Raw genomic sequence first — 15361 nt, forward strand, 5'->3', positions numbered from 1 at the left:
ACTCCTAGAGGAGGCAATTGCTCTGTTATTTAATGTGATTTTGAAGCAGATAGCCTGTGTAAAGTTTGCTTTCTCGCATGTTGCCCAAAGAAGATTCTCTGCCTTTGTTCGGTTGTTGGGCAGCAGGAAAATCTGTCTGCAGATTGGATTTTCCATGCTCCATTAAGTTTATAGGTGCCTTTATTCAGGTTATCTCTTAATTGCTATATTACTTCTTTACCCATTGAAACCAACAACGTGGGAGTCTCTCTGGATCTGGGGTTTGTCAGGGTAGTTCTGGGTCCGGTCCCTTTTTTTTAAAAGCAGGTGGAGAGAGGTTGAAGGAAAGTTCTGCCATTGGGAAATGCATGTTTTGCATTGCTAGTTCATGGTGTTCCAGCCTAACAGGCACTTCAGTAATGGGTAAGATAAAGAAATAAATCTTTGCACAGGTGTCCTGTCCTGTGGAGGAATGATGTGAAAATGCAGTTTCTTTTCATGAAGGAGGCTTCTGAATATACTGTGTCTATATGTTGTAGAGCATACTGCTTTTTTCACTTAGCGAGCAGCTTTTCAACACTATTTCTAGCAGTGGATGTTTCTCGTGAGATAAGGGGAGGCAGCACATTCTGGGTGTTGGTTCCTCTTTTAATTAATTAAAAGACCAAACTCAGGAATTCGAGGGACACGGAAATATCCCTGTCTGATACCAAAGTTATCGGTTGCTTTGGCCAGAGATCACATTCTTCCCTGCCAATTGCAAATAACCCAGAAACCTAATGTCTTCCATAAGGGCGCTGGCATGCCGTGGCTGTTTTCAACACTACCGTACGTACCTCTGCTTTCTTCTGCCCCAGTGGTAATTCAGAGCGTCATATTCCTACTCATGCAAAGCGTAACCTGCACAAGTTAGGGCCCGCTAAGCAAGGACTTCCAGCTGTTTCATTCCTATAAGCATATAAATATTTATACCACCCCAGGGCTCCTTTCATGCTGAAAATAAAGGTAGCACTTGTCTGCTGTTAAAATATATTACCCGGCAGATAAATGGCTTATCTCAGGATTAGGAAGATGGATGAGAGGAGTGGAAAATTGACTGGAATATTGCTCAGAAGATCCACTGAGTCCGGAGGGCCTTACTGCTTACTTGAAACTCTTGCTGGGAAGTAGTGTAGAGGTTGATAGTGCTGTGTTTAGCTATCAAGAGATGATTAATTAAAAGCTGTGATAAACATTAAATATAATGGTTGACACACACAATGCTTCTCGGACACCAGCTAAATTTCCTAGTGATGGGGTGTAGGCACCAGGGATTGATCATAACATCCAAGCAGAATGTGAATGGTGCTTTTGAAGGGACAACTGAGACAGAGAGGGTCTGTACAAGTGAGTTGTTCAAGGCCACATGCGAAGTGAGACAGAGATTCACCTCTGCAGCATCTCTGGTGCTCTACCCCTCCTGGACCACCTCTCCAAAGCCCAAGTCCAAACATATTCTGATGCAGGCTGCAGGGAGTCATTTCCCACCTCAGCACCGGAGTGAAGTAAATGTCCAATAGGCAGCGTGGGGGCTCAAAGCCGAGGTGCCTGTGTAGTGTCACCGGAGTTTGAGCTGTGATTCCGCTGTTGATCTGGAGCAGGACCCTGTGGTAGCCTCTCTGCCCAGTTCATCTGCCCAACCATAAAATCAGAGAGATGGTAATGTCGAGCTGCTGTGCTCCTGCGTGCTTGGTGCAGGTTGCTTAAGCAAGGGCTGCGTAAGGGTCTGAAAAAGTGCTGGGAGGCTTCGTTGTTGATTGGTGCTGTAATGAGAAAGTCTCTGGAGTCGGTCTGCTGAGTTTTAGGGACTCGGCTAGGGTGCTGCCTTGCTCTTTGGTACATGCTGCTGTCACTTGGGGGCCCCTCACACCCTCCTCCTCATCTGCCACTGGATTTAGATGGAGCATGCTGAGGGCAGCCCGGTTTTCTTTCAGCGAGAAATAATTAATTCACGGACCATTCAAGATTCTGATAAATGAAGTGTGCCTTGATGTCATTTTAGAGTAATATGCGTAGTGAAATCAGAATTTGTAAAAATTAGGAAAATAAATAGGACTTGTCTTTGTGTTTTGCTTTGTTCAGGTTAATTTTTGTTCCTTGTGTTATGATAAAAGGGCCTGACTGAACACAAAAATATGTCACGCATAAGTGGGATTTTAATGAAATAATAATTCTTCCCTTAAAGTGAAATTATTTTAATAGAAGATAGCAAAATAAATTCTCTATCCCTCTCCTTTTTTTTTGGAAATAATTATAATAGGTAATGAAAAATCCAAATTGGACCTGATTGGCCTTGATTTTGCACAATTTTTGTCTTTCTGATAAAATAGATTGATTTTTCTCTTCCTTGAAATTGATAAAACAGGCAAGGACAAGAGGAAGAGTCTTATGAAAATCTCACTGTTGGGGCACTTCATGCAGTTAATATGTGTACAATTACCCAAAAGGTTTTTTGAACATGTTTCTGCTTGGTGAGATGCTGAAGCAGGAACACTGTCTTCCAGAACAGACCAGTGTTAATGTCCTTTCAGTATGAGAGAGCTTTTGCCCTCCCGTGCTCCTTGTTGACTTGCTGCCAGCTGCTCATGTATGTAACGTATATGGGTATGCTTAAAATCCATTTCCATGTATGCGGAAATAGATGGTTTGTACAAACACAGCACCATACATCGCATATATGCCCCATATGTACTGCAGTTTGGAATGTCAGCAGAGGGAAATGAGGATCGGGGCGCTCTCAGAGGATGCCAGAGAAAAGAGAGAGAAATGGAGGGATGTATTTGTTTGGATAAACCTGCCTCTTACTGAATTGCTTTAATGCTGCACCTGTTTCTTGTTCTTCCTCTCTTTCTCTTTTGCTGCTTCTTTCATTGCAGCTTTTCAAATATGTAGGCAACAACAAAACACGGCCGGAGAAATGGAAGATTACAATTATGCATCAGTATTCCTCTAACGTGGCTGCTCAGTAATGTCCCCTGGGAGTGTTACAATGAATATCTGACATTAATTGGCTCAGTACCTGTATGTCTGACCTTGCAGAAATTTCATAGATCAATTCTACACGTTGGTTACTGATAAAGAAAACTTCTTCAGGGCAGGGGCTGCATCTTTGGACATGCCTGCACCACAGTGACAACCAGAAGCAGCAATCAGACTCCCTGACTGGGTCTTGGAATAAGAAATAAAATAATAGAAAGGGGGATCATAGAGTGGTTTCTCTCCCTTCTTTTGCCAAGATCTGTTCCTCAGCAATTTTTAGCCCACTTGAAGGCTTTGTCACTGCTGGATACTGTGCACTTGATGCACAAATGCTGTTTTTTCTCCTTTGAGTAGTATGTGTATTGCCTTCATATGTGTCTTTGACATCCTGAATGATATAACGAAACCAGGTCAGAATTAGAGGAACAGCAACTACTGGATGTAGTTGCATTGAAACTGCTGCCTCTTTTGTGTCACTCACCCTCCTGTGACGGAATCCACCAGGAGGATCTTGCAGGGGGCCACGCGAGCAGCTCTTCGGCGGTCACCATATTTCAATGCGCCCTGCTCAGTCAGCAGCAAACCCTCATCTCCTGCACTGCTCAGTCAGCTGGCTTTAGCTGCTCTGGGGATGCGGGCTGCCTGTGCAGAAATGGATGATTCAGCTCCCTTCCATTTCAGGGAACCAAGAGGGTCAGTGTCCAAATCGCAGCTTATCTGAGATTCACGCAAGGGGTGGTCACTGGGCTTAACTTTTTGTGGGGTGTTTGTTTCCCAAAAGTTGTTGAAAAGGAGGGAGATTTGTACACAGAGTATTTTAAGAGCTGCTCAGAGGCATACATTGCACGTCTGTCCCACCGGTTTTATTGCCTTTGTTGAAGTACAGGAGAGCAGCTTTACAGAAGGTGTATTCTGCTGGTGTATTACTGGAGTGCCCGGGAGCGCTTGCCGCTTTCTGACTATTGTTACCTGTCCCCTGCTTTATTTGACCGGCTAGAAATTAAACAAGCCATCACACCTCGGGGACACGGAAACCCGCATGCCCCCCGCTCTTGCTAACTCAAATCCAACACACGATGCCAGGCACAAAGGGGAGCCCGTCCCTCCCCTCTGCCCCGCAGCGCAAGGAGCCCCCTTCTCGGTTTAGACCTCCGGCAGCGAGACCTGCCCGGGCAGAGCCGGCGGCGGGGCAACATCCCCGGTCGGCGGCGGGCACTGACCGCGTTCTCTCTCTGTCGCTTTCCCCCACCCTGCGCACGGAAGGCGGACGATGGAGGCGGCGGCGAGCGGGCGCGGGAGGAGGCCGGCGCAGCGCTGGTGCTGCGGAAGGTGTGGTCACGCAGCCCGGCCCCCGAGCGGCGCGGGAGGTAAGGCTTCCGCGGCTCCGGGAGCGCGGGGCTGGGCCGGCCGGGCCGGGATCCGCGGCGGCGGCAGCGGCGAGCGAGCGGGCGGGGCGGCGGCGGCAGCCCCCGGCAGGGCGATGGCCCCCGGGGGGGCCGCCTAGGGGGGGCGGCGCGGTGGGAGCGGGGCGCCATGGGGAGCGGTAGGGTGCGGGTGCCCGAGGCGCTGGCGGGCCGCGGCGGGGAGCGACCGCTGCCCACCTTCGACGTGCCTTACTTCAAGTACATCGACGAAGAGGACGAGGAGGACGAGTGGAGCAGCCGCTCGCAGTCCTCCACCGAGGATGACTCCGGGGACTCTCTGCTTTCCGACAGATACGTGGTGGTGTCGGGGACGCCGGAGAAGATTTTGGAGCATCTCCTCAGCGACCTGCACCTGGAAGCCGCCCAGGACAAAGAGACGGGTAAGAAGCGAGCCCGGCGGGGAGGTGGCGGCAGCCGGGGAAGCGCCTGTCCCCGGCCCTGGGCGGGAACGGGGGAAGAGGTCCCGGTCCCGGTGCCTATGCCGGCAGAGCGGGGCGGGGCGGGGGTCGCTCCGGGCACCCCCGGCCGAAAGCCGGCTGCCAGCCTGACGTTCAGCCGGGGGCGATGTGGGGAGCAAACCGCGAGCGTGCGGCAGCCGGGCGGTGGCACGGCGGGGCGCCCGGCCTCGGGGCAGGAATGCCGCCGATTAACGAAGCCGCTCGGGAGCCGCATGCTTAGCGGCAACTTAAACCTTTTTTATTTTCGGCTTTCGAGGCTGCCTGGGTAGCGCAGGCTACGGCGTGCGTTGTGCAGCACCTGTGTCTCTTCAGGCAGGGACTGCCATTCCTCGTAGCCTGCAGCTATTATGATATTCATCACAATACTTCCTGTGCACTTCGGCCTCCTGGCTAACTACTCGTTTTGCCACACGAGTACTTCGGCACATCTTCTGTTTCATAAGCTTGGCTTATAGATTTCCTCATAACCCAGGACACAGTGTATAGCCTGATGCCGTACTTGGGTGTCTTCAACCAGAGATTGTAATTTTTTCCAGCCTAGAGCAATTATTCTATTGATCGGGCTACTTGACATGCAGTTTAATTTTCAGCTGGATCTCTTGGCTCTATGCACAGCTTGCTGTCACCAAGAGCTCCTGGGGTAGTTTATCAGAAGTGCCTGCAACCTGCGATTCATAGATAGTTTTAATGAAAGCGGCCAGGCTGGTGAGACTTTTGGAGGTCCCGAATACTGGAGAGCTGAGGAAGGCAGCTGGCTGTAAATGGAGCTGTGCATTTCATCATTCCCAACAGGGTTAAAAGGCATACTCCTGCTGCCTGTATATATCTCTCTCTACAAATGAGATTACTGAGAATAAACACACTTTAATCCTTTTAAGTGACTGAAAATATAAATAACATCTGCGATTCCCAGAGGAATGTCAGGATTGGATTCTCAGAACAAGTCATTAGTTTAATGTGGGACAATAAGCATATTCTTAGTGCTGATGTGTGAATGCCCTGAAGAAACATATAGAGTGTCTGGTGGTGATATTATTACGGTATTCCTAGTGCTGCTTTTGTCTGCCTAGACATTAATATTTAGTGCAGAGAGATTCTGTGATCGTTTTCCTTCCATAGATGCCCTCAAACTAGTTCTGGGTGTAATTTACTTGAGCCAGCTCTTAGCCAGTGAGGGTCCTTCGCTGGCCCTTTAAGATCAAACGTTGGATCCAGAATAAGTTTCCCCATTAATGTTTATCATATGCAGATTGAGGGACATAAGCTGCCTATCTTTATAGTCTGCTTCATCTTTTTTTAAAAGCTCACAATCTTGCTGGAAAACAATGAGATTTTCACTAGTGTTCTGCGTTTTGTTTTAGTGTTTGTAAATACAAAGCACTCCTTACATAAAGCATTACATTAGATGCTGCATACATCCTCACGTGTACTACCTTTTCTTTCTTTCCTCTTTGCTCTCTCCCTTCATCACCGGGAGGCTGTTCATAAGCCTGTTCTTATTATAGAGAGGCGCTGGTAAACTGCCCTCAAAACAAATGCTAAACCGATACTTGCCCGGTTGTTAGCAGATGGTAATGTATTTAAAGGTTGATTGGCTTCCCCTCACCTCTTCTGCCTTACCCTAACTCCTTTTAGAAAGAAACAATTAGCTCTGCCCCGTAGCCAGGGTTAACTGGATCCCAGGGACAGAACAAAGTAGCTGTGGCTTCATTTTTTTGCCATCACAAAGTGTGCTAAACCTTGCCCAGCAGCCCTCCACTTCCTCAAGGGCAGTTCATCGTATACTGTTTTCTTCTGATTTTAGTAATCTGGTAAGATAGAACTTCATCAGAATAAAAGATTTTGGGAGTTATGTTTCCCAATGTGGCGGATGCTCCTGTAGTGTTTTTATCAGTATGTTTTGCAGACTGAGTGGCATTTGGCGTGAGGAGGTGTAGGTTATCAACTGAACATGTGTACGCCTTTGTGTGTGCACCTGAATGCATTCTTCTGCTTTTTGTGTGCTTGGATTTGCTGCTCTTTGTACTTTCTGTAGTTCCATTCTGGCCCATCTCAGAGGACGGTTGAGTTGCAGAGTCCCGCAGGCTTGTGTTTTAGCAGGCATAGCTTTGCGGAACATAAAAGGACAATATTGTTGTACCCAGCTGCTGCTCCGGTTGTCAGTTTGCCAGTTCCAGGATGACTTCCTTGGCCTCCTGCTTTCCCTGCAGCCCCCAACTTGGTTTGCTTATTTGTGTCTGTAAAGAACATGAGAAAGAGCTGTTTTTTACATATGCTGGTGCGCAGGGGGCTGTTGTCCTGTTTGACCCTTTTCACTGCTTCCCATGAGGGGATGCTCTGCATGTTTTCGTTCCCACCCTTTGTATAACAAATCATAACTGCAACCCTCTATGGACATTAAAAAAACCCCCACTATATCCTGGGGCTGGCGTGGTCACGGAGCACTGCTTTTCATAAACACTGACATGGCTGAATGATGCTCCATGTATTGCTCCCAGCCATCCTCCATTTTCTAGCCCAAGTCAGCAGGTACCGCATGCAGCTGGGGGAATAAAGGGAAGCTTTGGGACTGGTCTGGAATAGATTTAACTGGGGTCCAGCCCAGGCCTCAAGGATCCCTTCAGCTGCTGCTAAACCTGTAGCAAAGTACCTTGAGCACTCTGCTGTGGCATCCTCTGCTATAAAAAATGGATGAGGACACCGTCTCTTACCTGACCTGAGCAAGAATCCCAGTGTCTGTGATGTGGCCGAACACTGTTATAGCAACTGAGGACACTAAAGGGGACATTGCAACATGCACAGCTAGACTAGTCTTACTCAGATGAGCAAAGATGTCTTGAAAGCCTGAGGTCTGCAAGACTCTTTAAGCTTAGCTACTTAATAAAGGGTTTTTTGTGATGACAAAGTCAGAGAGTATATGTGAGTTCTTGTGACATCATCTTAAATCGGAGCTTGCCAGTAACAAAGTCTTGCCAGCCTTCCTGACTATTACTTGTAATATACCAACCCCCGTGTTGGTACTTATTGTTTCCTACCATGAGATGGCTGGAAATTTTAAATTTCTGTAATGAACAACTTTTCTGGATTATCTTTAAGGTTGTTGGAATCACTGGGGAATGTCTACTGGGTGCTTATGTCAGAAGGCAGTTTGAAGTTTTAAGAATTGAACGGAGTGGACACTTCGAATATGTCAATATCCAGGCAGAAAATACTAGGCATACCTCCTGGGCTAATCCTCATCAAGGATGGGCATTTGAACAAGTCCTCTCCCAAGAGGCCAAATCTTACCATCACAGGATCTCTAATCCCTTCCTGTTGTCTACAACATTTCTTTCAAAATTGTTGTCCTCTTCCACAAAAGCTTTTATTTCTTGGGCATTAGCAGCATTTCCTTCTCTGGATATTATCCTGATGTAGTCTTTGGAGTATCCTCTGACTGGTCTCCATTCAAACATACCATCTTGCCTCGCAGTGATTGCATTCAATGTTTTGCAGCCTCTGGAATGACAGTGATCATCACATCCACTGCTACTCCTCCAGCCCTGCCTGAATCCCTCAGACTGTTTCCTTCATGCCACTGGGCCACCTCTTAGGCAGTTTAAGCAGAGCATTGCCAAAGCAGAACATAATCTCCCTCATCAAATCTGATGACACTACCTGTCTTTTGCCTCCTTACTGTGGGATTCATTTTAGGGAATGATTAGGGAGAGAAGAGATTGATTTGTGAAGATCTTTGAGGGCAAGAAGCAGTGGGAAACGAAGACCTGGAGAAAGAATGTAAATGAGGAATGGTATGACTGGAGGATTTTTTGTGATGGTGTTGGTCTTAACTGATGTATCTTTTTAATGAACTGGGGGAAAGAGTCTGTGGTGAGGGGGATGCGTGATACTTTTGTTAGGCTATCACGGAAGTAGGACGGCTGATGCTGAATGTCTGCAGAAGGGTTAATGGGACAGAAAAAGAGGATGAATCCTCATGATGTGGCTAAAATTGATGCAAAGAGGTGTAGATATGGTCTGGATGTCTTAGGAATAGAAAAAGAAAGGAGCAATGACTTTTGTCATGCTGTGTCCCTTACCTGGGACTGTGGATGATCCTTGGATTAGTGGGAACTCTCCCCTGTCATGCAGAAGCAGTTTTAGCTTTGGGATCATGACGTAGCATCTAGATGGGGCCCTCAGACCACATCTGTTTGTCCTAGAAGTGCTGTGCAGTAAGGGTTACTTTTGTTTAATCCATTCTGTTTCTACACTTGCACCAGTGGCACTGCTTTGATGTTGGGTAGTGGCACCCTCTGAGGAACTGTGTGTGACCTTTTAGGAGAATGGTACTGTGTTGCATGAACTGATCGTAGTCAGATGCTAAATGATGTTGCAAAAAAGGGATACAGCTCTGCCTTTTCTAGGTGTTGTCTTTTGTTTAATAATCCAAGAAAAAAATGTTTAATTGCTTTGTGATATTTTTTATTTGTTTATTTCTTAGCTGTTAGGACTCTTGCTCACTGTGCTGTATTACTGATGAGTAAAAGGTGTTTAAAAATGTACTCTAACTGCCACACAATCATGCTGATGCATGTGGACTGATGTCAGGGAGAATAAATGTTTGTCCGACACTTTGCGATCTTATCTTCCAGCTTTTAGGATGGAGAGAATAAATGCCTGCTAGCTCTTCCTTTTAGCAGTCCTTTATAATGAGATGTTGTCTGTCATCATTTTGAGGGATTTTGTAAACTTTTCTACAGAGTCTTAGGAAAACTTGGTGAACTGAGTGGGCTACACGAATATTGTTGCCATGCCCATAGGAAAGGAGTAAGAGTTTAGCAGAGTGCATGGAGCAACATCTGCCTAAGAACAGCAGAAGAGCTAAAATAATAATTTATCTCAGTAGTCAGTGTGAGAGAACCTGGGGAGGTTCTCAGACAGGACCATTGCTTCACGTAGCATGAGTCTAAGCTGTCTCAAATTGGAGTGTCAGTAGAAGTAGGTTTAGAATAAATCAATAAAATGAATAGCAACAAATCACAGGGATCCGATGTTACTCCCTAAAGACTTCTAAAGGATTTCAGATATGAAATTGCTGAACTCCTAACAGTGGTGTGTAATCTATCATATAAATCAACTCCAGTGGCAGAAGAAGGTGGAAAATGTGATGCCAATTAAAAGAAATGGTTCTATTTGGGGAAGATCTAAGCAATAAGGTTGTCATTTTACCAATACATTATTCCAGCATAAACTGGTGCTGTAGTCAAAAGAAGCAGCTCAACCTTCCTCAACCACTCATTCCTGCCGTGGCACTGGTCCCTCTGTGCCTCTACAGCCTGTTGTGTGATTCTGTAGTGGACTCGAGTAGGGAGCTGGACCCGGGTGATACTAACCGAGGAAATACTTAATTATTAGTTTTAAGATGGATCACCTGTCAGTGGCACAAAGTTTGCCCCTGATGCAGGGAGAGGGAGGCAGGGAGCAGGAGATGTGCGATGAGGACAGCAGGAGAGAAGGACTGGTACCTCTAGCCGCTGGACTTGCTTGCAGGAGTTTGATTAGATGCAAAATTGCAGCATAAAGTAATGACTTTGTGCTGGGAAATTGGGTGGTGTTACAGTAAAAGTAGAAGAAAGAAATGCATGCAGAAATAGCATACTGAGGGAAGGGAAATTTTTTTTTCTTTCTTTTTTTCTAGAGAGAAATAAGATCTTGTGTATCCTGTAGAGCTGTTAAAGATTTGAAGAAGTGTGAGGGTATATATGGTCTGGTCTGCCTATATCTTACATTCATATTTCCAGAATGCTTTTGATAAAGTCCCTTGCCAAAAATCCTTAAAGGAATTCAAAGATCCTTTAGATAAGGGAGAAGATGCTTTTCAGGACTGATGGTGACTTAAAAGAGAGAAAATGAAAGGTAAGAGTATATTGTCAGTGTTTAAAATGGAGAGAAGTTGCCATTGAAAACAGGGTGCTGCTGCGTGTGGGGTGGAAACTGAGGTAACAGAATGTGCTGGTAAGACTAAATGATTGAGGGTCTTATGATAAATGAAGCCATGGTTTCACCTGTGGTGGCCATGCAAGGTTACGTTCTTGTACGCCCTATTATCCCCACCTCTGACTGCCTGTTTGAGCTATCGTGTTGTCTCGTTGTCATACTGACAAACTTTGCTTAGGTGTCTCTGTAAGGTGAGTTAGGGCAGGAAGCTGATCCAACTCAAAAATAGCCTCATGAAAGAAGTAAGAACAGGGGAATGTGGGACTGGGAAAATGAGTTGGGAATGGGCCCCCTCATACCAGCCCTGTGGCTGAAGAAAGATGAAAGGAATAAAAATCTGTGTGACTGTGTGATAAAATTGCAGATTAGATCCAAGTTTGAAAAATGCAAAGTAATGCATTTTCTAATATGGAGAAAAGGAAATCCTTATTATACATATTCAGTGGAGGTGCTGAATTGGCTAATACCATGTAGAAAATAGGTCTTTGGAGATAGTGTGGATAGTTCTTAGAAATTTTTGATCAGCATTGCTGAAAAAGGCGAACAGTATTTGGGACAATTAGGAAAGGAGACAAGCAAGAACCATACTCGTAACATTATATAACTGTGTAATATGGTTTGTATAATATGGTTCCTTCTTCTCCCCCAGCTCAGAAGGGTTGTAAATGAACTAAAAAAGCTTGAAAAGGGCAGCAAGGGTGATTAGAAGTTTAGATTAAATACATCTAAGAACAAATAGTCTAGGTCTGGTCAGCATAGAAAAGCAATTTCTCTAAAGGAGGGACATGGTGTGGTCTGCAAGACTATGAATTGTGTGGGGAGGGTGGGTATGGAAAGATTATTCATTGTTTCGCATAATGCGAGAAGTGTTTTGTAACGGTGAGATTATTAGCTTTATAATGAATAAAGAGAAGTTTTTTGTTTTTGTTTTTAATGATGCACAGCTTAACTGTGGAAACTCATTGTTGTGAGGATTTTGTGGAAGCCAAAGTTTGAAAGGGTTTGAAAGCGTATTAGGCAAAATCCTGGCAAAATCATCACTGCAGTGACATCGATACAGCTTCCAGTTTGGAAAGACTACATTGTCAGTTGCTGGAAGCTAGGAGAGTATGTCAGAGAAAGATAACTCTGTATTTGTCTGTTTCTTGAGTTTCTTTTCTTCCCCTGGGCATCCTCTGTTGGCCCCTGTCAAAGACCTGGTTCTGTTTTATGGGGATCTTTGATCCGACCCAGTACATTACAGCTTCTCCTGAATGGATTTGCAAACAGTGTGGTGGGACCTGGAGCTGGGAGGAGAGAGGCAGGAGCCCTGGGGATAGCATGAGGTTGGGACCAAGGCTGCCGACAGTGATGCTGGCTTCCGCTCAAATGGGAAGATCTGACATCTTCCAGCTGTCCTCCTGTTCATTGCCATGTCATCCCCTTCTCCTCTGATATACTTGGTTTCACCTTGTGCCAAGTAGATCTAAGTATCTTCATAGGAAACTTTTTTTTTTCCTTTGGTGGGATTATTATCTGTCACATTAGTGAGCTGAACCAGCTTGCAGAAGGAGTGCCATGTCTGGGATTCACTACAGACAGCGTGTCACACGCTGTGGTGCCTAGGCTAATAGGAAATGCCAGCGAGGGGAGTATGTCTAAGATGCTGTCTCCTGGCAGGAACTCAGACAGTTATTTGTGGGAAATTAGGACGCAGAGCCTGAAAATGGGTTGGTTGGGGTTTGGGTTTTTTTTTTTTTGTTGTTGTTTTTGCGCTTGGGCACTAAAGCTTGTTTAGGGCAAACTTCTGGCAAGGCAGGGTGCTGGGATGTTGCTCTTGGATTGTTTCACCATTATGTCCAATGACTGAGAAACTAGAGACAGCACGGGGAATGATGAACATCCTTGTGATCAGCACTCTGTCTTCATGATCAGGGCTCTCTCTGTAGAGACTGATGGTATTTTTCAGTTCATCACCAAAAATCATTTTCATGGTGTAAGCATGCCTAGCATAGTAGACCCCTTCAAGGAGGGAAAGGAACCAGGTAGCCATCAGGCCAACACATGGTTTCAGTGTACCTAGGCACCTTTCAGTACCTCAGGCACCTAAATAAATTTTTTTTGTATCTGGTACAAGAATAGCTTGAGATGATGGTAGGGCCCTAAGTGTTGAATGTATTTTGTGTTTGAGTGAAATTTGCAGAAGAAAAAGCTATTCACTGTATATGATCAGTCTATTATATCATAGTATTCTTAGTTCCTCAGTCTTTTCTTTGTAATTTTGTGCTTCATTATAGCTAGTTGTCACCTTTTGCTATGTGAGAAAGCGATAAGGAGCCATCATGAAAGCTTAGTGTGAAGCCATTTATTATGAAGATGTGCATTGTAGACAACATGAGGGGGTTTGATGATCTTAGTGGTTTAAGCTGAAAGGAATTGGGAAGTGCAGGTCTAGCAGCAGAACTTTTTTTAGGGATGAAGATCAATAATTTTCTTTTGACAGTGAAAAAGGCTTTTATTATTTTTTTCTTTAAAGTCGTAAAAGGCAGAAGGTGTTAATTTATTGTACTGCAAAATAGACTTGGGTGATACAAACATTTTGATGAGGTACCTGAGAGACAAGTTGTTTTGTCACTGGGAATTCGATAAGGTTTCTGGAAAGCCAATGTGATCCTAAAGAGTTTTAATCAGTTATTTGTAAAATTACTTTTACCCTAACGACATTGAAGGTCTAGGCGATACAAATTATCAAACCAATGGAGTAAGTATTTAAAATATATGAAAAGATATATGGTCATATATATCTAAATTAACAGATTTAGTAGTAGCTGAGGTTATAGAGAGACATGTTTGTATATTTGAGAAATGTTTCTGTAGATCTTTTTTTCAGAACAGTGCTTTTGATAATTGCTGATTGTCTGGTGGTGTGGAGCCAAGAAGAGAATATGGAAGGGATAAAAAATACTTCCAAGGTTTTATTTTATAAACATGCTTGTATTTTAGTGACAAAAATAGTAGTAGAGGTGGCCTCTTAGTTTCTGCCTTAGGCTGAGTCTTTTTCTAATGACCCGAGTGTGGCTGGGCAGCATCAAATATAGCACAAATAACTAGTGTTCCCAGGTCAGAAGGCTGGGACCAGGGGCCATAAAGGCAAAAAGGGAAACTGAGCCACTGCACAGTGCTCATGCCAAAGAGGTGTCTCGACAAGGGAGATGTCCTTGTAGAAGTATGCCAACCATTTGGGTTGATTCCCTGTCTGGCTTAAATGCCACACTGGAGGTTGGGTCGGTTCCACAGCTGCAGGTCTGGAGATGAAGCAGGCCAGATCCCTTCTGTTGCAGCTGATGTCATACTGGTTCTAGTGAGCCGTAAGAACGTCAAAGGCAAAAGAAGTCAGCATCGGCTTAGCAAAAAGTCATAGCCAAGTTCTGAAATGAATCTAAACTATGGTAGCTCTTACTGACTTCTGTCTACTGGAGATCAATTCCCCTGCAGCAGTGGTGGCATCAAACCACCAAATGTGGAATGTGTGAAGGGAGAGGACAGTTTCTGCTGTGAAGGTGACACAACTTTCCAGATCCTCTCAGCCCTCACGTACAGCCATATCTTCATGTTGTCCCAGAACATGGCTCATTGAAGCTGACATATAAAACATATACAGTTATCTCAAAGCTGCTGTTTCTAGTAGAGGAGAAGAGAGACCTGATTTGTAAGAGAGTTAGCATAAGAGGAATAGCAGCAGATGGTGTGTGGGTTGGCAGGTCAGTTAGCTGTGAGAGTAGGAACTGGAAATGCAAAACTGAAATATCAGTGTTGCTGCTTCTTGTGAAGCATCCACTTAGTCCTGTTCCTTCAGCGGGAGCCACAGACCATGCAGTCCTTCAGGAGCCCCAACCACGGGGCCCTTCGCCACAGGTCTCCCATCTTTCCTGGGTATTTACTCACCCTCACCACTTAGCGTTGTTCTCCTTTCCTTCCTTCTTAAGGCTTTTTACTATCAACCCCGACCTCCAGATGATTGAAAAACTGGACACTGTCTTCAGTACTGTCTGTGTTCCTCTTCCATGAGACAGTGATTCACCACTTGCCAACATAAGTAGGGGTGTTTGTCCATTAATGACCCCCGTGTTGCTATTAGCACTTAGTGAGATGGCTTGTTAAGTCAAAAGCTTGTTCTCAGAATAGAGCAGAGCACTCCTTCCCAAGAGTCTGTAATGTTATAAAACTTGGAGATGGTGCTCTCAAAAATGTTTTTTTGAAAGACACTTTCATGGGATGGGGGAATTTTAATGTAATAATGGTGAAAACATAAAACTGTATCTTGACATACTTGCTGTATCTTGAGTCCAAGAATACAGTTCACGCACTGTCTTTGGGGTTTGAATTCCAGTGTTTCCAGTGCTCAAAGTTGCTATGATACAATGATTTTTTTGTGAGGTTAACATTTTCTGAGGAATATAAAGAGCGTGTTCATTCCCCGCCCACAGGGTGGAAGGATGGATTCACTGAAGACCTGTGCTTTGA

The 15361-nt window shown here is 45.0% G+C and overlaps 1 protein-coding gene across 2 annotated transcripts in view; it reads left to right on the forward strand.

Annotated features, from left to right (window-relative positions):
* Positions 1-15361, forward strand: part of RAPGEF5 (Rap guanine nucleotide exchange factor 5) — a 161076-nt gene that overhangs the window by 91280 nt on the left and 54435 nt on the right. Inside the window, exons 10-11 of one of the 2 annotated variants that reach the window (XM_075746028.1) lie at positions 4261-4364; positions 4713-4801. The exons of the other annotated variant lie outside the window; for it this stretch is intronic. Coding sequence (XP_075602143.1) covers positions 4261-4364; positions 4713-4801 — 193 coding nt within the window. The remainder of the gene's footprint in view (positions 1-4260; positions 4365-4712; positions 4802-15361) is intronic. 2 annotated transcript variants of the gene reach the window in all.

The sequence above is a fragment of the Balearica regulorum genome, chromosome 2 (genome assembly GCF_011004875.1).
Source record: "Balearica regulorum gibbericeps isolate bBalReg1 chromosome 2, bBalReg1.pri, whole genome shotgun sequence".
Taxonomy (NCBI): Eukaryota; Metazoa; Chordata; class Aves; order Gruiformes; family Gruidae; genus Balearica; species Balearica regulorum.